The sequence below is a fragment of the Falco peregrinus genome, chromosome 2 (genome assembly GCF_023634155.1).
Source record: "Falco peregrinus isolate bFalPer1 chromosome 2, bFalPer1.pri, whole genome shotgun sequence".
NCBI classification, from domain to species: Eukaryota; Metazoa; Chordata; class Aves; order Falconiformes; family Falconidae; genus Falco; species Falco peregrinus.
Genome location: NC_073722.1, coordinates 49,644,100 through 49,669,943, shown reverse-complemented (window position 1 = coordinate 49,669,943; position 25,844 = coordinate 49,644,100). Strand labels below are relative to the sequence as shown.

The following is a 25,844-nucleotide window of genomic DNA, read 5'->3' as shown; positions in this document are numbered from 1 at the left end:
AATGTTATGAGAGGACACTGCTTGCTTACTTTCACAAAGCAGCAGCTCTAAACAGAGCTTTCTTCCTGCATTTAGCAGAGCCCCCTGAAAGGGCTGAATTCTGTCTATAAATCCCTGTTTCTTTCACTGTTGAGGAAGACATAATGGTACACATGCCAACTTATCCATATTTGGGACTTTAATTGTTTCACAGTATCTTTAAATAATGAGACAAATCAGGGAAGGCAGTAAAGCAATATGGTAAAATGTATTTCATCAAAATAACCAAAATGTCAAAATAGCCAAAAATAAAATGGAATTTGACAAGTGGGAGGAGAAAACAGCTGTGTCAGTTGTTGCTTTGCTGTGTACACAATTTAATGCAATTATAAATCTGCTTCTGGTCACACTGTAGCATAGACAAAAAGGTTTTTCGCATAAGCTCTTCCTCTGCTTTCATTGGGAGTCCTCTTGAATCACAGGCTGCTTCAGTAATTTGGTAACATATGGTAAGCGGTGTTTATGGAGTGATGGTGCAGATGTTTCAGCCCAGGTCTCAGCAGATGCTCTTCTTGTCTGGACCACTGGGGATGGGCAGGTGCTGTCAGACCACATGGCCAGAGGCACTGGGTTCTGGCCATGCCTCATGCTTGCTGCTAGGAGGAAAACCACAACTGTGTCTTCTTTAGTACTCCTCTTGCGGCTCTTCCAAAATGCATACCATTGCTGCACAGATTTAACCCATACCTGTGATCTTTGCCAGATTTAACTGGTTTTACACCCCATCACTCACATAGTTCATGAAGTTTCAGGACAAAGAAACAAGACATTTCCCAATCTGTTAGACCAGCAGACAGCACGTGCCTATGGCCTGTCTGTACGCTATGGCTCAGCTAGAGGGTAACAAAGCAACTGCTTTCATGGAGCTGTTGCGGGGTCTTCTGCCCCCAGGTTCCCACAAGGCATGGGGTCAGCAGTGCAAATGCCTGGTGCTGTGGCAGCAGCTCCCTATGCACCAGGGGCTGCTTGCTACTTCTTAAAGTCCCTGGCCCCTTCATGAGCTGAGAACCGTCGGCTCAGGGGCCACTGCTTACTATAGACTATTCAATGGTGGGGGTTTTTGTGTGCTTTAAATGTTGACTTGCTCGCTTTGCCACATGCATGGACAATAACCTGCCTGAGACATGGCAGAGATTGTAGGTGCACTGTGTAGGGAAATGCATGAGGAAGGGCTTTAGCCAGAGTTTGCCTTTGAAGTGTGAAAAAAGTACAATGTAATTACTTAAAACACATTGCTTAAGTAATTAGAGAGGGTGTATGCATAGAAACGTAGTTTGCATTAAACCTTCAAGCTTTTCAAAGCATTTATAGTTCACATAGCTATATGTTAATTCAAAGACAATCTATAGTTCTGAATATTCTCATAGCAACCACAGATCAACAAATGATTTCCCTGGGCTATTTAGACATACCACTCCTATTAGGTCCTTTGATTTTTAATTAAAAGGAAATAGCTCTAAACATCTTGAAGAAATTAAAACAATAATATCTTCTGTAGGATGCATTTGTTAAAGTAACAATAATTCCCCCACGTGACTTTATTACTCAAAAATATGACTGCAACTTCATTAGACAAAAGATTATCCATTTTTTTTCATAAACTTAAAATGCAAAATATGCTCACAGTTCTGCTGCAATTCTTGATTGTAATAAGAGAATTCCCTCTCCCACATTTTACAATGCAACTCTTGAGGTAATGATCTTATTAACCTTCATTATAACTCTGATTAATATCACATACCACAAATAGTTCCTTATTGTCTCTTGGACATTCATGATGCTTTCATAAGGAGTTGATTACTGTGGCAATGTTATGACTCTGTGTTAAAAAAAATGCACACAAACACACACACATACACCTAGCTTTACACAATCATTTCTGGCAAAATTTTGATAAAAAGAAGTAACACCCAGAGGGAAAAGTATTTGACTCAGTATTCTTAAAAATTGTTTATTTTTGCATCTGAACACACATGCATGTATTGAGTTTTGTAACTAAGTATCTGTCTGCGTCTCTGTGTGTATGTGTGTGATATCTGTATCTTTAAAATTAAAATGTTGCAGCATGTTGCAATGAACCACTGGACTGTAGAAGTTTTTAGAGAATAATATTATTCCAGGTGTTGCCTGGATACATATGGAAGCACAAAATAAACAAAAAATGCAACAGATGTAATTACTTAAAGTAGGGGTTTAAGGAGAGACTTTCACCATGGATGAACACTTACTGTCAGCCAGTCTGCTCCCTATGTCCAAACTGCCTCTAAATTTTAAAACTCCTTCAAATTTTCTGCAAAAACTATTGACTACACTCTCTCTCTTACAGTAAAGCTTACTCATAAAAGTATGTACCTCTTATTTCCTCCTCTCTGTCCCTGGCAAATGTACCTCTGTCCTTATCAGGTCTGTGCCCAATACAAGAGGTTATTTGCACCTTCTCTGAGCACAGGACCTTGGCACTGTCCCTCGCTTTCCATGTCTTTCCACTGTCTTCTATATTAGATTAAGAGTAAATCCTTCATCTTACTCTCAAGACTCATCATAGTGCAATCCTAATTCTGAAACCTTTCATGCGCTGGTGGGATATTTACTCCTGCCTCCATGATGCCATCCTTGATGCCAAGTACTGGCTACCTATTTTCTCATAAGCTTCCTCCTTTCCAAATCAGGAAGCTCTCAGAAAATTTCCAGGCAAATTTCACATTAGCTTCTCTTACATCTCACCTTTAAACTCCCTTGACACCATGTTTATAAAAAAATTGGGTAAAAGTGGCAAGCTGTACATAGTGCTATCCAGTACTGACACATTGATTTGTTCATAGTGCACCTTTTCTTGCCTTCTATTTAAACTGAAAGGTTTTGGAGATATATTTGTGAGAGCTTTGTACAGCACTTAGGATGGTGGGACCCTGGTCTGTGATTTCCAATTTCATGCATTAAGTAAGCCCTCCTCCTCTCTCCAGAAAAACAGCCATGCCTGTCTGTTCCAGTATGTAAATTACAATTTAACATTGTATTCAAAGAAATGTCAGATTTAAGGACTAACACAGATACAGTTAATCAGCATTTGACCAGATGACATCTTGAGTCACCTCAACTCATACGATGTAGGAACATCTATGACTGAGTCTGTATGGGACCTTCTAATTGTTTTTCTTTAACTACTGTTGCATCTCTGAATGGGAATTTGAATACATATGAGAGAATCATTCTGGTAACTCAGAGGTAACATGATGGTTCTGAGAAGTGGTAAGACACACCTCACTACTAATGATGATATTACCATGTTCCTCCCAAATAAAACAAACAATAATCAATCATGTTGCAAATTGAACATCTAAGGAATGTACTGTTCTGTAGAAATTTTTGCTCCTTAACCCCAACTGAAGCAAAATACAGCGTGACTCTTTCAGCTCAGCTTTCTCAAGAAATTAAAAAAAATGAAAAAACAATTATTTTTCCCTTTAAAAATCTAAAATCCTGTCTTGTGAGATTAGCTGGTGAATCAAGTTTTGGATAATATTATTATGGGAGAAGTCAAGCAAACAGAAAGATGACTCAAACAGTTTAGTGCCAGGACTATTTCTTAACACAGAAGAAAATCATCCTCTAGTTGCATATGGAATCCTCCCACGATGAACAGGGAACCTGGCAACAGAAATAAAACTGCAAGTGCTCCGACTTTTGCTGTGGGCCTGGCCTCACAGCTGAAGTATAATGGGGAGGCATCAGAAAAATGGACACTGAGGAGGAGAAACTATAGCATGGCTACGTAATGCTGTGCCTATGTCCTTGCTTGTCAAAACAGACAACCTGATAGATAAAAAGGTAAAATTTTCTTTAATTCTCCCTCCTCATCAAAAAAACCACAAATTAAACCCCAAACAAAAAGTAAGCCAAAAACACAGAGGGAAATTCCCTGAGCACATGCTCTCCCTATAACCAAGACAGATTATGCAGGCTAAGAGTGGGTGTCTCCTGCTCAGAGTACAGCAGGATAGCACTGCACCACCTCCAAAGTGTCTTATGGTGATGGCCAGGGGGCCACCCTGGAACAGAGCCCACCTGTGAGACCACAGAGTGGCTCTGATTGGATCCAGGCTGGTGGGTTGTGCCTCGGATGAACAGTGCTGCGAAAAAAATATATGGTTTTCATCTGCCGTAGAACATGGCTCAACTGCACAAGTATTCATGTGTTGAGTGAAGAACTGGGCTGCTGCTTGCTCAGTGTCTTGGGCACTTGTGTGTGTTTCTCCCACTGACCTGAGCTTCTGGCTGTGGGAGTTACCCACAGCTTTAGGACTGGAACAGTATATGCAGTTTCTGTGGAGCTGGCAGACATTCTTTTAATAAGAATTTGTAAAGAGATCAAAACAAGCACAGAAACCCAATTACATCCTATATGTGTCAAAAATAAGTTTACAACTGGGAATACTCCCCAGGAGATACTTTTTTCCTGGCTCCTCCATCACACTAGTGAAATACAGCCAGTGCTCAGCTCTGGACTTTGCAAACACTCATCATTGATAAACTACATGGAAAAAGCTAAATTTTGTGTGGGCTTAAAAAAAAAATCCTTAACTAATGACACTCAGAGAAGTACGTTTTTGGAGGGCAGTTCAAATGGCACCTTCTGAAAAGGAGATTTAAAGGATCTTGGTGCAGTATATAACAAAACCATAGACTGTTGTTTGGTCCTCGCAAATAATGCCTGTATATGCACACACTTCCCTTCACAGTAAACTATTTCCTTAAATCGCTCTCTAGTGATCAGACACAAATTAGATTTGTTTTGACATTCAACATTTTCTTCCACTTTTGGACAAGCTGTCGATACTGTAATAGCATCATATTTTAAGCTCCTCTTTGACATGCTAAACATTGAGTTTGCCCAGTTTCCTGTTTTACCACAGTTTTCTCTGACTTTGAAGTCAATACTGTTGCTCTTTTTTGCATCCTTTGCTGGTCTGTGCCCTGGAGAAGCAGTAGTCTGGCCCCTGGTTTCTGTGAGCACAGAGACAGAATAACTTGTAGAAATTCTCTTTTTTCCACAAGTTTCTATTTTCCAGGCAGGCTGGCATTTGGATGTGGCTTTTTTAAAAAAACAGGGCTGGACAAGAAACAATCCCCTGATCATGTGGAGGCTGTGAGGATCTCACATTTTCTTACTCTTCCTGTGACTCTCCAGTAAGCTTTAAAAAACTTGTGATTCTCTCCCAAATACATCAGTGCAGGTCAGCTGTTGATGACAGCAATCAGCCTGTGCAGAGAGGAAAGCATTCACCTTGCCTCGGCTCCCTCTGACCCAGACTGACATAACCTCTATCCCTATATTTTTGAAGGAGCTGTTGTATACTTGGGTCAGCAAAACCGGGCTGGTTTAAACTTATGATTTCAGGCTATGCTGTATGTCAGGTCTGTTTTTACTTTTATTTACCAGTCCACCGTTTCTGCACATTTTAATAAGGGATTTTACAATTACTTCCAGCTTGCCAAGGAAGACAAGCAATGGCAGGTCCAGGATTATCCTTAATAACATCCCTAAAGAACACATAATGATTTCTCCACTGATGGCTTTCTGAGATCTTGTCAGTCAGGAAGTTCCTAATCCAATTAAAGTGTGTTTTACTGATAGAGTGCTGATTTTGTTATTCACAGTGTCATGGATAACTATGGTGTCTTAGAGGTAAATGTGCACATACCATGTCACATATATAGAGTTTGAGAATACCTGGGAACTCCTCCAAGTATGAAATCAGATTTGTTTGGCAAATTCTACTTTCTGTAAAATTTCTGATTGATATTTATTGTATTACTATATGCTAAGTATTTTATTAGTTGAATCCTCCTTCAGGTTTTCCATTATTTTGCTTGTCATAGACTCATGTTCACCACTTTTTTGTCCTTTTAAAACACTGATGTGATATCCAGCAAACTCTAATCTGGTAGAATTTCTTTGATGCTCTTAAATCTAACAGAAATGAGTACGAGTAGGCCAGTCAGGTCTTCCTAGTCAAGCCTTCACAAACTTTTGTTGCCAGTTATATGGGTCTGCTGATTTTAAAGTGTTTACCATAATATGTGTTGCTTAACATCCTCCTGGGTTACTAAGGGACTAGAAAGCATTTTTTCACATCCTGGTGATAAAAGCCCATAAACACAGTGCAGAACCACTTGTTGACTACTTTCTTTGCCTCATTATAAACAATTTTATCATCACAACTCATATTTTTGCTGTAGGGAATGATGTCTGTCTATAGATTCTTGGTTTGATTCTTACATTTTACGAAGATAACATATTACACCGTTAAAAGAGGTTTCATTCTCAGGCAATTGCTGTCTACTGCTTACGTACAGGCTGCTCCAAAAGACCTCGTGGAGGTGGTAGGGTCAGTGCAGTAGCTGCTGTACAGCATACTGGCAGTAGGGCTGCTTTTCCTTGGAAGGTGTCCTGGCCCATGGATCACCTGTTGAAAGCATGAGGCGCGTGTCTGTCACAGTCACAGGTCTGACCAAACTAGAGCTCCTTGCTGGTCTTTGCACGGGCTGTTTTCCAGCTCCTGATTGTTTCCCTGTGGCAAATACACTGCAAGCAATTGCCCTTCTAAACAGAATTGTCATTATGAATCCAGGCATTTTCTCTATCAAAGAACTTACAATTTAAAAATGTTATTTGCATAAAAGGAGGAATAGAGATGGATATATAATGATTTGGCAAAAATGAGTTTCTAGCACAGCTATGAGTACAGGGAAGATGACAATCAAGCGAAATGGGTTGGGGAGGGCACCCTGCAGATGGATGGAAGAACATGGGTGGGTGAAGATGGCTATTGCCCACTGATGCTGGGTCTTTGGAGTCTTCTGCAAATCTCAGCAGATGCTGGATACTAAAGTTGCCCATAGTTCCCAAACAAAAATGTAAAAAATGTGTAAAATTTCTTCAGGAAATCCACTGGGAATTGTTCTAGCCATGCACTTGCTGGTCTATTCTTTGACACACAGCAAAGAAAATCCTGATGGAAACAGCACGTATTCAGGAGAGGTTCATGCTGGGGGAATCCTGAATAAACACAACCAGACTGCAAAAAAAAAAAAAAAAAAAAAAAAAAATGGGAAAGAAAGAGGCAAGGTAGGCAGCCAAACTGTTGCTCTCAGCAAAAACTGCATTCGTCTCTTTCTGCTTCTGAAAGGAAACGATGCGGAAGGCTCCACTTGTGTTTGATAAACCTGTGACTTGACTTGCTTGGAGAAGAGTGAAGCTTTATGCTTCTGTTTCTCCTGGCAGCGCTGTGGGCAGCCTGCGGTGATCACAGCTGACCTTCGCCTGGTGGGTCTGTCTGCCTCAGATTACACTATCACGGGTGCCTCATGCAGGGCGCTCCCCTTTGCTCATGGCCTCCTTAGGCCACTGAACCGAGCTAAACTGATCTGGAGCCTTACCCTGATCTCAAGCTAATGAGCACTGGGAATGACAAAAGACGGCGGAGGCCCGTGCAGGTACAGTGCTACAAGAGGACACGCGGGCCTCTGCGATGTCCATATGGCTGCATCTGAGAGCGCCGTCATGCTGGTAGCGTGTGCTAGCATTAAACCACCACTTGGGTTTGAAAACACATTAAGTCAGTGAAGAAAATACATGAATAAAGGCAAACAGAAGAGGAACTTGCTACTCTGCAGACAGAACACATGATAAATCATTTATTACAGTGGGAAAGAGGCTTTCAGATGGACATGGCAGCATATGACTCTACTTACCTCTGCAAAAAGCAAGCACCTCTGGGAAACCTGTATTCACGGAACTGCAGCTGTGAAGGTGGTAAAGCTTTCACCCAAGCCTTTCTCCTGACACCAGCACTCCTACAAAAGCTGATGTGAAATATTCATTAATTTATCCTGCCACATCAGCAAGGGAGGTGTGTACGTTCAGCGTCCTAATGCACATGAACAACTTGCTTTCCTGTTACAGAAGAGCTTTTTTGCTTTAACCAACTCACATCAGCAGAATCATCTCATCATAGAAGATTGAAATACCCTTGGCAGGTAGGTGGTCTGACAAAGTCTCAAAGAAGAAAAATGCCACTATCCAGGCGACAGGGCACAGGGGAAGCCGTGGGTTGGGGCTTTTCCAGGCCTACTTGGATTCAACTTTCTGGTGCCTTCACATGGCAGATTGAAAGGACGCATTCCCAGAGCCAAACTGTTTTGGACTGAAGCTATTAGACAGCCTTTGACCCAGCTCCCCAACAAAGTTAACATGACATATCCAACTTTATTTGGCATTTGAACCCGGAGGGAAATGACTTTCTGTTCTGCCAGAGGCCTCTTCTATTTAATGTCCTATGAAGAGGAACAAACTGCATATAATAATGACATCTTGTGGTAGTTGTTGAATTATTGCCCTATGATTTAGTAGATAAATGGATGCCAAATTTCATGACATCTTTCTCCATGCCGCAGCTCTGCAAGTTCATACTTAAAATTTCTGCTGCTCTGAGGAGCAGGATGTAGAAGACATCTAAAACCTTATTGTCGACTTCAGAGGAAAAGGGTATTTTGCTCATTTGATTACACAGGTCTGGCTTAACACACAGGGCAGAAATTCATAGTCATAACTGAGTAAAGAATTGTTACCCGGATATTCATACAGAAAATACTAGTTTTGATAATATTGAGGGCAAAGTGGCTCTGGCCCACAGATTGAGCCTGCCTTTGCTGTGCTGTGGCTTTGCGCTGGGTGTGGGAGTAAAAGGAGATAGCCTTTGCTGGCAGCATATAAAGCCCAACAGCTGCTGAACACCTGCACAGCTTGCAGAGTCTTGGTGAACAGCCACCATCACCCCACAGCTGGGGGTGCACAGATGTGTGGCGTTGTAATGAGTAAATTTCCAAAGCCTCACGGTGCCCCTGCTTTGCTTTTACTTATTCTGGCTTTGGTGCTTAGGTCTCTAACTCCTGCCATTGACTGTGTGGGTATCTGAGGATCCCACGAAGCTCTAAGCTTAGTGCAAGCTGTGTGACACACAGTCCATAACCACAACATTTTACCGAGTATCCCACTTTGTCTGCCCATAACCACGTTCTTGCTGCTGCACTCTGCAGTGCTTGCTCTACTCAAAGTTAGCAGCTTTTCAGAACACACAGCACACTTTCCTGCCTGTTTGTAGAATCCTTATCAGCACAGAGAGACTCGGCTTTTATCAGGGAGTTTGGATGTTGACTAAATAGTCAAAATAAATAAGATTAGCAGGAATAGTTGAGGGATATATTTCTACAGAGTGTCTGACTATCCTGTCGTGTTTGGTGGGTACTTTGGGGCTCGCTGTCTTTGGTTCTGTTCTACTGTGACAGCTGATTTCTCAGGGGTCTTTTTTGCACAAAGGTGGCTTAAGATACATACCAAACACCTTCGTTTTTTCTTCTAGGCTACAAATGTCTCATAAATAGACTTACAGTTTATATGCAAGATTTACATACAGCTGTTTGCCAGCTGTGAGGAAGGAGGCAGGAAAAGACCACATCACTTAGGAAGAATTCAAAGGTGATGGTGAAATCACATGTGTGTAGGACAGTGAAATAATGCCAATAATCAATTGATAGTACAGAATGTGGACTGACAGATCAATGCTACTGATGTCTGCATTTTATGCAGTGGGGCATCTCTTCCCCATTTGCCTTTTTCACTGTCAGAGATCCTGGTGTTCACACTGGATATTGGGCGTAATGTGCTCTGCCTACTTCATTCAGGTCTGCACAAATACAAGCAGGAGACACTTGCTGGGTTCCCTACTGATTTAGAAAATAGATGAAGATAATCATGAGACTTCATGATTCCATAATATCCAATGATAGGTACTTCGCTGCATTGATCTGTTCTTTTTCCACGGGACGTTGCCACCTATTGGACGTTATTAAAAGAGGCAAAACAGTTCAAAGAAAATAAACACTTTATTCTGGGATTTTTTCAGCAAAGGCAGCTAAAGTTTTGACTGTTGCCTAGAGTTCAATAGCTAGACAAACAGCTTCTATTGGGGCATCCTGAATTATGCCATAATTCATATAGCTTATTAGAAGAGAGGCAGAAAAAGAACAGGCAACACTTATCTCTGGCAAAGAAAATGAAGTTCAGAGGAAAAAAATACAGGTAAGGTTTAACAAGACAGTTTTTATCCATTTTTACAATGGGATGATAAACAACAGTTTTAGCATTTTGGGGGTTTTGTTTGCTTGTTCACTTTTTTGTACTGAAGTGTGTTGAGGGTGATCATCTTTCATTGACCTTGAACTTGTGGTGGTAAAATTATTAAAATTTAGGATTGAGAGGTCTGACTAAGAAATTATCTTTACTAAAAGAACATTCCTCTGGACTAAAAGCTAACTACTTTTAGATTGGTTCCAACTTCCCACTTCTGAGGCAAGAAAACACTGTGCCACTAACACAGGCTCCATCAAGAGCCATCTCTTCATAATGTTATTTACTGTTTGATTCCTTAGAACTGCGGCAGTTAGCAAGCTACCTAAGGAATCTTTGCCTCCAGGGAAGGATACCTGGCTTTGATAACATTGAAGTGAATGCTTTTCCTCACCTTTTCCTCTTTTTTCTCAAACAGCATACAGGTTGGGTCTTTGCAAACAGTTGGCTGAGAACAGGCCAGCTGCGGGGGAGATACTCTCTCAATGTTCTCTCACTATGATCACAGTTAATAAAGCTTCTGTCTGGCCTGTCCTAAATTGTTTTTGCTTTTGTTCAAATTATTCATAACCCCTGGTGGGAAATATTTTTTAATCATTTAACTTCTGTAATATGACAAGTAAAGTCAAGAGACTGATTGGAACATTTCTTTTATAGAAACTTTGTAGTGATCATAATAAATCTTCATATTTTGTATATAATTGAGTAAATATGAATAGTGTGTAGAAGTGTTGCTTTTGCTCCTGCCATTATGTTAACAGTCCTTGAGACCAAGTTGGACTTGATTTCAAAGTTATTTTAAGACTTGGCACTTCTCTATGAAAATTTCTTTCATTTGCAGTGTTTGACACATGGTCTCATTTCCTCCTGATGTTTGAAACACAGTATCCATCTCAGGCCCATCCAGCTTCTTACAAGTTGCTTGGTTTACAGTCTTGACTTCAGCCTGCATGTAACAGGTTTATTAATACAAAATTCTGCCCACCATGAAGGTCTGTTCAGAGCTTTGCTGCCTTGAAGGATCTCTGCCCACATATTTTTATATAACTGCAAAATGATAATAAAAAATAATTAATTCATACACAAAATAAATCAAAGTTCTGCAAGATAAATTATGTAACTTATTGGTTGAAATGAGATTGTGATTGAATTTCTAGGTAACAAATGTGAATAATTATGAACAGGCAAGAATAAACACATAGATAAATCACAAAATGTCAAAGTACCATAAATGTCAGATACCCATGTAAATAATCTAGACCACCTTTGGCATTAAGAGCAGGAAACCAGCAACCTCTATAATTTATTGTTTGAGTTGTATTATCAAAGGTAGAAATATGGAAACAAGGTCATATTATGCTAATCTTTGTTCTGTCCAAACCTGAAGACTGTGTCTGAGAGCACTTGTGCATATCTGGTTTTACCTTATTTCAACACATTTCTGGAAAGTAACATAACTTCTCTACCAGATGTGAGCTGTTCAATCTGAGCATAAGAAATTCTTCTCTCCTAAGCAGACTGTTAATTCATTATCTTCATCAATGTACAATTTTATGTGGAATAGTTTAAAAAAAAGTACATGGGAAGTACACTTTGCAAAAGTATAATTTTAGCAACATTTGGCAGTTCATAATTAACTGAAGCTTAAAACTTTAAATGACACAGAAAGATGAGGAAAGGAAGGCCATATTTTTAGCAGTAAGTTAGAGAAGAGTGTAATACAATATTAATGTAGTATAAAAGCAGTCAGCAATGTAAAGTGAAAAGCCGTTCCTCTACATCAAAAGATGGCTTTGCCCTATATATTTGTGATGATTTAAATAGCTATTGAAATATAATATATTTAATACTAAATATATTTTTACCTTGATTACGTGGGTTAGTGTTATTTATTCCATTCCAAGTATGCCTTAATATTTTCTAACAATTATAAATCAATCTTAAATTAAATGTGGTAATAACTTTGCATACTTAAGCTGACATTGTCAAGGCTTGTATGGGGAAATGATGTCCACATCATAAAAGTTTCTTTTGAAGAGAATCTGAATTCTTACTTAGGGCTTAAAACTGCCCATAACAACTATGAAAACTTTTCTTCTGCCCTGATTATGATCTGTGGCTCATGGTGCAAGGCACTCCACTGCAGTACAACACAGGTTATCCTGAATTTAATTTATTTTCCTGTTTTGCTTGGATAATCTAGGCTTTACCATACTGTAATTTTTACTAAAATGTTTGCATTGGTTTTTAGAAGTCGCAAAGATAGCAATGAATACAGAATTAAATATAGACAGCCAGAAAAGCTTTATTAATTATTTTCTTTGAGTGAGGGATTGGCAGCCTTTTTCAAATTTCAGTTGAAAATATTTACACAAGTTGAAACCCACAGACTTAGAGGCAGTTCAGAAAACCTTCCTGAATTCTGCAGAACATGCATTAGATACCGCTGCTTGAAATTGTTTTCTCAATATGACTCAATGAATTTACAAAAACCTTAACAAATATTTAGTACACAAGGAAGTCAGTAGTTCTTAGTCTTATCTGTATGTCTCACAGACTATATTCCTAACATTCATCTCTAATATTAATAAGCCTCTGTGGCTTCAGTATTTGTGTGAGCTAAAAGCTAGCCAAAGAAGAGCTAGCCAAATCCATTACATGACAGTTTCATCAGCTGCTAAGAAATCTCCAGCTGACTGCTATAAAGGGGGTAGTATTCTAGGAACGGATCACTGTGTACTTGCACCATATTTTATATTCCTGCCCATAGCATCTGCTCACAGCGTCTGTTAGAGACAGAATAATGGGTGAAAATAGGCTTTTGGCCAATACAGATATTCTTAACGTTCCCACAGATGATGTTCCTTCTCTTAGGGTTACCTTTGGAGCTTCCCTCCCATGACCTCTTTCGTTCATTTAATCCTCTAAAATCTACAGAAATGGAAACAAAGTTTCTAGTGATGATTATAATCCTATTGTTGAGATGGCTGGGTATCTAGAGCTAGCCTTTCCTCCTTTATTTGTAGAGACTGTGTTACCAAAGTAATCATTCTCTTAGATCAGTGTCTTGTTAGAAACATCTGGGCTGCCTTCTGTATTGCTTGATCACCATGGGAACAATGGATGACTTTAGACATGAAGACACAGAGAACATTGAAAAGCATCGAGTACACTTGACTCAGCAATCCTGTCAAACTTCCTGGCGGTCTCCCCAGGCCCTAGTGGTTCTCTACAGGGTCTATCCACACTAAAACAAACTACTGTACTAAGACACTAGTCTCTACATAATAGTTATCCCACAGCTTGGCCCTGCTGAGTAGGGTTGGCCAGCAAGCAAGAATTTTGGTTTGCTGAGACTGGAATGAAATACAGCTCTTTAAATATGTCAAGGAAAAAAAAAAAAAAACAGAGACAAACCACGACTTAGTATAGCCAAATCCATGGTGCACCCACATCCTGAATCCTGCTTGTAGGTCTGGTTATGACACCTCAGTAAGAATAATGCAGAACCAGGAAAGATACAGAGAAGGAAAACAAGGCCTGTGAGAGGAACGAAATGGCACTACCCAGACAGTCAATGTATATGGACTAAGACTAAGAAGCATTTTTTCACAGTACTCATAATTAAATTATGAGGTCATTCGTGGAAGCCAAAAGACAGCTGAATTTGAAAATAATGGGAAAAAATAATAGAGGATAGATACAACTGTGGCTGTTAAACAGAATGACACAAATACAGCCTATGGCATGAGATACCACTTAAACCACCAATTGCCAACTGCTGAGACACTAGGGAAAGAACACCTTGATATTTCATCTGTTTCACACACAACTGTGTTCCATGGCCAACCTCCTCTGCCAGTTACAGATTATCCTGTGAACTGGATCCAGTACGGCCATTCTTATGCTCTTAACTCAGCTCTTGCCTTGTGTAATTTAGACTACACAAAAAAATATCTCTCAGCCTTAACAAAGATGGATTATATATTCATTAAAGGAAGGTGAGATGCTGACATAACAGCATCCTTCAAATCTGTATTAACATTTCTGAGATTGCTTGGGTAACGCTGTACCTTACACTGGTTAATACAAGATAGTCTTGTCGTATCCTAGAATTCCCACTGGATAAACAGAATTCTCAAAAAAATGTGCAGTTTCTGATACAATTTTTAACTGGAACAAGTTTTACATTTTCTTTTATCTTAGTAAAATAAAAATTTTATTAGGAATTAAAATAAAGAAATAATTTCTACTCCACTTAGATGCACATCAGACAGACTTAGTGATGTGAATACCAGTAAAGGTAGTAAAAGCCTTAGGCAGAGAAGAAATATACCTTACTACCTTTCCAAGGTATTAAGCAATATACTAAAGACATGTTACTCCTGAAGGAATTTTAGGAAATGGTATTGTTTATATTTTTTTGTGTTCAGCAGCAGAGACACCCACAAGAGCAAACTAGAGCAATACTATACGAGTTTCCCATTGAAGCCTGTCTCCAGCAAATGCAAAACGTAATTTTCTGCTGACATCAGTTTAAGTCTGGCACTTTCCACTGAAATGGTGTCTTCCTTTTCTTTTGTAGCTGTGAAGTATCTTGAATATGTTATGGTTATTTATGGGCAATACCCTTCTTAATGATGAAACTGACAAATCTTAAAATGGGTTTTCTTACCTCTCCACTAGCTTTACCAATGGGAGAGTTGAGAATGAAGTCAGGAGGAGCAAAGACATCAACCAGGGCAACTGCATCATCTTTCAACTGTTTAAAAACAAAAGACATATATTTGGCAACTTCTATAGCTGTCTATGGCTACCTGTGAACTACAGAGCAGCATAGAGATTATTTTCATAAAGTATCAGCTATTCGTAACTTAAGAGAAATCCACAATAAGGAGTCTAGATTTATTTTGCTTTTTTTCCTCCCAGGGTAATTGCCAAAAGACACTGTATTTTAAATGTTTTCCACCTTTGCTTATGAGTTTTAAAACACAATTTAACCAAGATGGCACCATTTACATACATAAAACCACCTATTCTTGAACTTGAAAAACATAACATCCAGAACTTCTCTGAACTTTTGCTTACCTGTAGAGAATATAATCCAGTTTGAAAAGTGTTTGTGTTGAAAAAAAAAAAATCATGAGCTAACACAGTAATGAAATAAATAGAACTGGACTGCAGCATTTCACTAGCTTTCCACTGAAGACTGCAAGGTCACAAAGGATAGAGTGTGATTTTGTAAGATATATTGGTTTTCAATTTTTGGTAAATAAACTAGGACTAGATTTACGGTCAATGAGTTACTAAACTTTACATGAAGTTATTCAGAAATGATTTAATCTAATATCCTGCTAATTTACCCCCAGAAGCACAGAATAACTGACATATCTCTTCTTTAGTATTTGTATATTATATTATTATTTAATCACAACAAATAATATTCAAGGCTTACCCTGTAGCAGAGCTCCAGAATAGCATTCTGAATAAATCTACCAGCTTGTTCACCTGAAGCATAGCCACCTGCAAACACATTCACAAAGAAGCTTATACCAGTAAAGATTACACTGGTACAATCCTTTTACAAAGGAGTTTATCAGTTCAGTATTCAAGGGACTAAACAGGTGCTCCTGTGTAATTAATTGGATTGACGGTCTTTCACTAATGAGTTGACTGCAAAACCATTAATCTAAGACATTTGGAGCCTTTTGCATTAACAAGCTACACTACAGCATCTTACTGCCTATCCTCCACCCTCTCCCCCAAGCACTGGACCACAGCAAAACTTGTGAGCTCTCCATCATCTCTGAGCTAAACCAGAGCCTTTTGGGTTAATCTGTCTCTCCAGATTCCTGCTCCTGAAAGTTTGCCCAGAACGACTTTTTTTTTTTTATGTTACACAGGCAATAAGAAAATGCTCTAATCTAAATTCTAATTAGTATTTCCGACCCCTGCCAAGTTAGGACTGTTAGAAAGTGACAGGCGCAATGTATTGAGGGAGCTGATCTCACCTTGGTAGAGCACGGCCAGGTGTTTACTTAAAGACCAGAGTCCATACAAAGCACTGAGATTCTTAAGCACTGGCTGCAGGGTAGGTGGTATGTTGGGATCATGAGTGTAGTCATGATATCTTTGTAAGACTGTTTGTTCAATAAAAGCAATGGCTAATGATCGACAGTAGTACACCTTAGGAAACAGAAAAGAAGGACACTGAGTAACAAAATATAAGGAACCAGTCCTCAGCTGGTGCAAAATGGCATTGCTCTGGTAAAGTTAGTGGAGATCTGTTGATTTAGATCTGCTGATCTAGCTTAAGATTAAAGAAAGTCTAAGAAAAAACTCTAGGAGAAAACTTTCTACCATGTCTCTGCAAAAGTTAGTCACAAAATGCCTCATTACATGCCTCTTGAAAATAAGATCCTAATTTTCCACTGTGTTCCAGTTTGGGTACTCTCTTATACCAAAGGGAGCACAGACTGTATGCCTGTTACTACTGTAATTTGGCAGTTGCCCCCAGACTGTATGGGATCTAGTAGCTACATCAGACAGAAGACCACACCAAAATCAAGTCAGCTGACTTTAGGATCATTAATAAACTCATATAACTCTAAGAAGATAACGGTAGGTTTACATGTATTTAACATTATGCAGAGTTTTATAAAGACAGTAAAATCTTCAAAGTGCTTCAGTAACCTATTGAAAACTTATTAGAGTCCCTTCACATAATAAATAAAACATCTGATCATGTTAGCATGAGTGGATTCTGTTTATGGATTGAAATAGATTGCAATATGTTTTGAAAGATCCATCTAACTAATCCTTGCCAACTATCTGATCAGAAAGGCAAGTCAGCAGTTACTGTTAATACAGAGTATAAAACCTTAAGTGATTGTACTCACACAGGAACACTTGCCAACTTTTATATACTTCACCTTTGCTGTATCACGGCATACGTCCTGCCATGAAATAGACTGCTGACCAAAAACATTTTAGTTGCTGAACATAAGGGGAGGATGAAACCATTGCTGTTGTGGCTGATTTACTGCAATGCTGTAAACCAGCGTTTGTTTTTAGCCCATTTGTTCAGGGCTTTTTTTAATTTAGAATTAGTTGATTAGTTTTTTTCTTTTTTCTTTTAAATACCTGCATCATCCTTGCATTTAAATCCACTGTTGCATTTAAAAAAGGGATATTCCAAAGGTTACTGCCTCTCTCTTTATAGCTATTCAGTGGCATATTTATTCCAAGCTCAGATACAAGTATGAACTGCAAAATACACATCTGTTCTCTGCAGGTTTAGGGAGGACTTCCCCCTTACCAGAAAGGACATTTTTAGATATGAATATCAATTCCCTACTGAGAATGAAATAAGTCTTAACATCACAAATAGAGCATCAAGAATTATTTCCCTGTTCTCCCCTGTAATTCCATTTCTATTTCCTCCTTTACATTTGCTTGCACTTCTCTATTGTTTCTATCAAGCTATCCCCAAACCAAAATAACTGAGGGATGGATAGGCTAGGAATCTCTTCCAGATCTCCTATAGCAAGAACAAATATTATATATTAGTCAGCCACTGGGCTGACAGAAAAGTGCTTCTTCATGCCCAGAAAGTTTTAAATCAAATATGTACATGTCTTTAAAGCATAACTTGTAAATCATTTTCAGATGGTTTTGAGGCATGAATTTAAAATAAAAATTCCCACTGTCCTGAAGATGAATTGCAGGGAGAAAAGAAAACCTAATGACCTCGGGTATTTCAATACCTATCTCAAAAGCAGTTATATGCCTATGTATCTTTAAAATTTAGCACATTTGAACATAGAAGAGAAGAGAACCTTCACACTTCTCAGGAAATCATTCTCTCTAACACACTGACCCAGGCACCAGCCTCCCAAGAGATGGCCAACTGACAGGCAATCAGACTTGAATTTTTGGCAATTCCTGTTCTGAATTTGACCCTGAAGTTTCTCTAATAAGGTGCTTCTAGGGTAAGAATGGAAAAGATTTCCTCCACTCTACCAGTGGTTTCACACAGATCATCCCCTGTTTAAGCTAGGCTGGCTCCTTCTAGCTGAAGAGTTGAATATTCCTTCCTGATGTTTTTTAATGAGCTTTGCAGATAAGGTGAACAACACTGGCCATCTTCAGGGAACGGATCTCTCTCCTCAGTGACAAATGACAAGTGTTCTTTCCTTGGATGAGAGCCAGTTTTTCTCATGGAGGTAACAGAAGAATTTGGGGAGCCTGGGGATATACACTGAAATTTGGAGTTAAGCCATTCCTAGCTGTTAAAACTCTCTGGAGAGAGAGTGGATGGATCTGCTATATGTAGACTGTCAGTGTTTCCTTTCAGGCTCCAATGCTGTCAGTCTGGTATCTTTCATGAGTACTTTGCACTACAGAAATTAGAGATGGAAAAGACCTATTAGGTCATCTAGTTTACCTACCTGCCAGAGCAAGATTCTTTCCTACGGTATGTATTTGGCCACAAGAGCAGATGGAGATGTAATAATCAGATGCTGCAGGAGGTTTAATAGTAGTAGGTTTAGTCTTCAGAAATTGTGCTATCAAATCACCCAGCACATGCCTGCAACTTTTCTGAAGGAAAATATATCCTGGAAGATATATTCTGCTGACAGTAACTGTCCTCCTGCTATCAGGTTCTATACAATGCACATGGACAGGTATTACATTTTATTAGTTATTTCACTTGCTGCTTTGTGCTTGAGGAAATTGTACTTCATGACACAAGAAGACAGAACTAAGAGGATCTGGCAAACTTGGATGAAGATAAGTAAATAAAATAAGAAAGCTGAATAAGTATTACCTGACAGTTGTTTTTTGCCTCAAAATCATTTCGCCCAGACTGCTTCTCCTTGTTCAGCTTTAGATCACTTTCTCTGAGCAGGTAGCAAACCAGCCATTTATATGCTGCTAAAGGAACTGTGGAAAAGAGAGAACCAAAATCCTTAACATTCACATTTATGATGCAAGAAATCACATGCAGTTTCTACTTGCAGTCTCAGATTTTGTCACCTGAGATTAAAAGAGAGTGTTAATCAATCCATTAATATGACACTTTGCCTGTTACTATAGATGCAGTAACATCTGGGTAAGATAGTCAGATTGTAAATGTACAGTGAAGACATACCATGCCTGGCTAGTTCAAACTGATCCCAAGCCAAAAGACAAGGTATATCCACAGTTCAATTTAGACTTCTGACTTGATCAAATTTTCTTAGCTTATTTTCTTCCCATATTAAGACTTAGGTCTGCAAGATACCCAGTCTCTTCTGAGAATACAGTCCATCTTTTGTGGAAGCACATGACTTCTAACACTGCAAAGGTGGCTAAATGTAATTGCATTTGAATGACCCGCTTTGTACATAAGTGCATTACATTTTTAGAGAAGCCTGGGACTATTAAGGAAAAAAGTACTTCAGCATGAAGTCCTCGTATGAATCCTGCTTGCTTCTGTTTTAGCTTAAGATTTAATGTAGACTATTACTTAGGCAATTGTGAGTGTTCACATGCTGTCTAAATTCAGGCATCTAAATTAATAGTCCAGTTCCTAACAGAATGGAACAATAAACAGATTCAGGTATTTTTAAAACTATAGTCTGGTTCAGTAGGTATTACAAGAGGAGAAAACATGTGCTTAGGTATCAGTTCATGCTCTGCCGGATTTCATGAGTTGGAGACATACAACAAAGAAGAAAGCAACTAGTTGTTTTGAACTAGTCTTTTTCTTATAAGCATTTGTATTTTGAAGTTATTCAGATTTTACCCCATAGCTATTATGATACTATCTCACTTCATACTATGCATCACTATTGGAAGTTCAGCTTTTCTGCAATTATTTGAGCACTGAAGTGGTTACTGAATTCTAGCAATCAACTCGACTGCCCCTTATATATTAATATTAAGACTGGAGTTTCTTCCCCCAGTATGTTCTCAGTCTCACAGATTCACTTTTGCTCAAGGTCGTGTCACTATTTCATTATCTGCTCATTTCTTTGTTAATTTCTGCCTCCAAGGGCCTATCGGGGCTCATAGTAATACAAAAGTGGGAACAGCATTTAATGTCATACTTGATTTGATTATAGCAGAGTAAGCCAGGAAAACTGCAGGGAATTTTCTTTCACCATTACTCATTCTTCTCTATGCAACCAGAAGCAGCTGTTAAAATCACACAAACTTAGAAGCTTTTTCAATGTATTTCTTAATCACTTGTATGGTTTTCTAAAATAAGGTATTTTAGTGATATAAGGCAGGGGCAATCAATGGCCCTTACAACAGTTTCACTTGAAAACAATACAGTGGCAAAAAACCTAGATCACAAATGCTACTTTAGAGGAACAAAAACAGAAGAAAAATATCTGATGCTATCCTCTGTTCCAGAATTGAGGATGGAAACAATGGGACACATTTTGAAAGGCAAACTATGTTCTTAGTCATCTGAAATGCATAAATACAAAGCAAGTCAGCAAATAGTAATATGAAAACTGTTTAATAAGTAGCAGAGGCTGAATCTCAAATCCTTGGATTCTTTCCTCTGGAAAGGAATTCAAGATTCTAGACTCAGTTTAACTGGTTTTCAGCAGAAGGCTACCTGAGGAGTCCATGCAATCTTCAACACTAACAGCTGTGAATTTCCAGCCAAGGATATGATGGTAGTCTTGCAAAATGTTTACTGTTCCAAAAGGGGATTCAAAAGGAGCTTTATCTGAAATACCAAAGAAAATAAAAATGATTTATAAGAAAAGAAATCAGACTCTTTGGAACTAAAAGCCTATTACAAAGCCATGCATACACTTGACAGGCCAGATGCAATTAGGCTATAATATATATTTTATTATGGCCTAGTCCAGCCAAATGAGGACTGATGGACAAGTGCTGAAAAACCCGACATCACTGCCTTTAAGTTCCATAACAGTCAACTCTCGTTGCTGAGTTTTCCAGTTCTGTAAGATGCTGGTGAAACTCACTGCTAGAAAACTGAAACAAAATCTAGAGAACTACAAGTACTGATGGATATTACTACCAAGTTAGGCAATATGCACTGTTGTAAGTACAATGAGCAGAGGATACCCAGACTTACAACAACTATAGTAGTAGTTCCACTGAACTAAACTGCACTTCTCAGGGAGAAAGATACTACTTGTATCCCCTGAATAGGGATGGCAAAACATCTAGCTAGCTTCTGCAAGATTAGGAGAAAGAATATTTCTTGCAGCAAATATCTGTGTATTGTGAACGTATCATATGATTGAGTCTGTAGCACATTATTTATGCTCTAAAAAATGATTAAATGACTGTCAATTGCTTTGAGTATGAAATTATCTCCTAATTCCATTAGCTACACACTGTTGGGTCCAGCATAGGATTCCACAATGAAAACTTACCTCTTATGTAATTCATCCACCTCATTAAGTAGTTGCTGGTTTGCTGAAGCAGGACATTGTTATCTCCCTCATATGTGCAGTTTGGATCATTGTCATTTCGGATTTCACCCAGACGATTCACTTAATAAGAACAAGTGCACGATTTATATATATTGCAATGTATTAATGGAAGCTAAGAGGAATTAAATAATTATTCTGACAAAATTGAGACAGTAGTCTGTTTCTTTATATATATTGTTACTAACAGAGGAGATTGTAAGTTCACTGTTTAGCTTGTGAAAATGAATATACTGGAAAGATTTTAGAAAAGTGTGGCATTCATTTTACAATGGGACTTTTCATCTGTAAAGTCTGCATCTTTATTTTTAGAACTGTGTCTGAATCACATGTACAGTCTCTTCAAAGGCTGATGCAGATGATGCATGGGTTTAAGGTTTTTTTGTGGTATCAGGTATGAAACAAACTTTAAAAATATGGATATGAGGAAAAAAACCTTTCTAAACTTATTGCTAAAATTTAGACACCATGCCACAACAGCCAAAAACCATACCAACATAACCATTCTCCTTCTGATCAGTGTAGGCAGTAGTCTGTAACTTACTGGCAAGGTAACCATGCCCTCCACAAGCTTCTCGGCATTCCTGGGCTGCTTGCTGAGCAGTCCAAGATGACAGTGGTTTGCTGGCAGCAGATAAGGCATGAATCTCACGTCCCAAATCAACCTTTGTGAAAAACAAGTTATGAGCAAGTAACAATTTTTACACAAAGTAAGTTTGTGACCAGTTAAAGTCATTCCTACATATACTGCTTTATAATGAAGAAAAGAGTAACTGGCTGTACATACATTATATTTTTTTTTGAGATCTGTTTAAGGGCAGAGCCTATTTTTTGCTGCCACCAAAAAAATCTGACACAATTGAAAAACCTTCAGCACTAACATTATATGGGACAACAATAATTTGTTCCAGGTAATGGACACATGGGTACATCTTAGCTCAGATGCACCAGCTGACATAGCATTGAATGGGATAATTCACTGCTTGCCAGCCTTTTCCTCCCAAAGATCGAGAGGCAGGTGGCTGAATGTGGCATGTCCAGAGAAAGCTTCTATCCCCTCTGTGCCATAAGCAATCCTTCTCTCCCCAGTCAGCAAGGGATTATTTATATTTACTGCCTTACATGGTTTTCACTGATCTTTCAAGCATCAATTTTGCGAAGAGTAGGAAAACTTAAATGTACCCCCTCCATTTCCAGAGAACCACAGTAGCCTGCATTAAGACTCACACTGTTTGCCCTCCTTTGAAAATGTGTTTGGAATTCTAGTTTCTGGAGATAAGGGGTTGATACTACCAAAGCCTGTTTAAGGGTAACTCCCTGGCTGGGTTTTGTTTGTTTGTTTGTTTTTTAAGATCTCCTGTAGCACAAAAGGAATTCAAAAGCATTACATTCTTAATGTTGTCAACAATCAGATTTTTTTCTATCATTAATTTTTTTCTGATAGCCACTGTTTTGCCTAAGACTGCACACTGGAGACCTACAGAGATAAAATATCAGATTAAAAAAATCAAACAGATTCTTCCGAAATTTGTGCAAACAGGAGAAATTAGAATACATTGCAATTAGTACACAGATTTTTCACAAGCTTTATTTAGCTAAAAAAAAGCCTGAATGTTTAAGTGAGCTTTGAGCAATACACAGCCAGTGTGCTGGCCCTAAATTAATACTGTCAAAATTTTAAATAATAAATATCAGTTCTATGCTATAAAACCCCTACAGGACAGCTATTTTGATTGCAAATCAGTCCTTGCACACAGACAGACAGATCAAAGTATTTCCTCTGTAAAGGGATGATTTCCAGTGGTCTCATTGTGGAAAAGAAACTTGGCATTAAGACTCAAAAATCAAAAATCTTAACTTTTTTCTCCAAAAATATTTATCCTAAGGCACGAACATGAGTTGCAAACTCAAGTCAGACTCACAGAGTCTGTGCAGGAATTAAGAACAGTATCATTTCAGAAAGTCTTTGATATATGCTCCCTGCAGTATCATTTACAACAGTTATAAGCTGAATTTGCATTATCATCATATATTTATGATAAACAATTCTGCAAGGGAACATAACTTTAAATCCCATAGAAACCAATAAAATTTGAACCACTCCATCAAAACTAATTTGGATGTTTTTCTGAATGCAACTTTAATCATTATTTTGCATGTCCCAGATTTCTGAGACATTGCTATAGCATTCTTGATTGTAAGATGGCCTCAGACTCCTATAGTAGGTCCTTCATTTAACAATTTCCAGTGTATTATAGTAAGAACTCAGCAAAGAAGAAATGTGTAAACTTCTTACCTGTCTCTGACTCCTTTGCTTTGTCAATACGCCTGCATAAAATTCTACGAAATTCTCAAACAGGGATTTGGAGAAATAATCTAAGGCATATGCAGCAGCTAGATAAGGAAGTAGACGCCATTGCTAGAATGAAAAATAATGATATTTGAATGCAAATTGATACATATTTTTTATAGTTATATATAAGTAACTATCTTATAATATTGAACCAACCCATTCGTTTTTACTTTGCTCAAATTGGAAAACTGTTTTATGGAGAAGAGAACTTAACAGTACCTATATATCTATATATCTGTATATAATTTTATATATATGTATATATATATATGTGTAAGTACCTATAAACATAATTAAGTGGAACTACTCTATACACAAGTTGCAGTTATGTTATTCTAATTCATGCATTTTATGAATTTGTGATAAACGTTCTGTTAAACCAGTACAAAAGTTCACTGAAGCTTTGGGGACCAACGATATATTTTTGCCCTGTGTTTATACAATGTCTGGCATGCCGGGGCCAGTCATGATTCATGTGTTCCCTCAGTACTGGCATGACAGAGGTTGTAGATGTTTCACTTGCTTGTTCGTTGCTGAACATATGCTCCTGCTGGGTGCACGCATTCTGTGAAAAAAATCCAGGGCTGGGAAGCAGCAAAAAAAGCATCTTTGCTGCTCCTTGCAACTTGGAGCCCATGAAGGAAAACAGAAACTGCTTGAGGAAGCTTTTGTGGTAGAGCAAGAAGAGAATGAGAGGTTCAGCAAGCAAAGCCTGCAGAACAAGCCAAAACTGAGAAACACTAAGAGACTCAAAGTATAGTGGGAAGCAGACCCTGGCTTATTCAGAAGAGGTGAAAAGAAGGCAACTATTGCCACTTTGTAGAAATCCATTAAATCTTTCAAAGTTACAAGACAAAGTGCAAACCTGGAAAAAAAAGCACCCACTTTGCGAGGACAAACTAGGCATGCTTGTTTTCAGCACTTTCTTATTATTAACCTTTCTTATTCAGCAGATCCAAGTTTCCTCTGCTGCGCAGTTACCCTACATACTCTTGATCGATTTTACCAGAGCAAAATGTGGTTTTCATCTGCATAATCTGCAAACAAACACTGGTTATATTCCTCTCAAAATCAGTGCTAGCTTGAGACTTCACCATAATGAATGTCATTGATTTCTACACATTTAAAGCATAAAGGTTAAACAAGAGAAAATTAGCATAGCAGCAAAAGAGGCACTGACATTTTAAAACAAATACTAGTTTCTACATCTGCAGTACTTTCATGTGTGCACAGAAGACAGTCTTTCTAAAAGCCAGATCATGCCAGAAGAAGGTCCTGAGTTGGAATGAACCCCCACAGTGGCACTACAATCACACTTCAGATGACAGACAATGGCACTACATCCAGCATCGGTATTTTGATCTGCAGTAGCTCTGAATCTGTGTTTCATTATATAAAAGTCTATAGATGTGAATTCCAAAGTATTTACCTGTGTTTGGTATTCAAGAACAGGTAGTTCTTCACCATCAGTTGGTCCAAACTGACGGCGAGCTGCTGAGAAGCGAATGGCTATTGATAACGCAAGCTTTAAATTGGTCGTGGAAAATGCTGTGATCAGAATTCTGCCAGTGGACAAGGATCCCAGAGCTGCACTAAAACGCTCTTTAACGTCCTGAATGAATAAAAGGCACAGACTGAATGGTGAGGCTAACATTTCATTTACATCCCCTGTGAAGATACAACTATTGTTAGCATGATCTGAAGCCCTGAGAGGATTAGCCAGTTTTCTTTCTTGACACATTCAGAAGGTGTTCAGGCAAGATGCAAAAGTTTCTCTAAACTACTCTGGCATCAGTGG

The 25,844-nt window shown here is 38.5% G+C and overlaps 1 protein-coding gene across 5 annotated transcripts in view; it reads right to left on the bottom strand.

The window, feature by feature from the left end:
- Positions 1–9,965: 9,965 nt before the first annotated feature.
- ACOX3 (acyl-CoA oxidase 3, pristanoyl) overlaps positions 9,966–25,844 on the bottom strand; it is a 36,643-nt gene continuing 20,764 nt past the window's right edge. For all 5 annotated transcript variants that reach the window (XM_055794339.1, XM_027790710.2, XM_005229805.4 and 2 more), the window contains 10 exons: positions 25,476–25,658; positions 23,990–24,112; positions 22,238–22,358; positions 21,637–21,756; positions 20,844–20,957; positions 19,059–19,174; positions 16,240–16,414; positions 15,684–15,751; positions 14,904–14,990; positions 9,966–11,275 (listed from right to left, as the gene is read on the bottom strand). In XM_055794339.1, the coding sequence (XP_055650314.1) occupies positions 11,156–11,275; positions 14,904–14,990; positions 15,684–15,751; positions 16,240–16,414; positions 19,059–19,174; positions 20,844–20,957; positions 21,637–21,756; positions 22,238–22,358; positions 23,990–24,112; positions 25,476–25,658 (1,227 nt within the window). In that variant the 3' untranslated portion in view covers positions 9,966–11,155. The remainder of the gene's footprint in view (positions 11,276–14,903; positions 14,991–15,683; positions 15,752–16,239; positions 16,415–19,058; positions 19,175–20,843; positions 20,958–21,636; positions 21,757–22,237; positions 22,359–23,989; positions 24,113–25,475; positions 25,659–25,844) is intronic.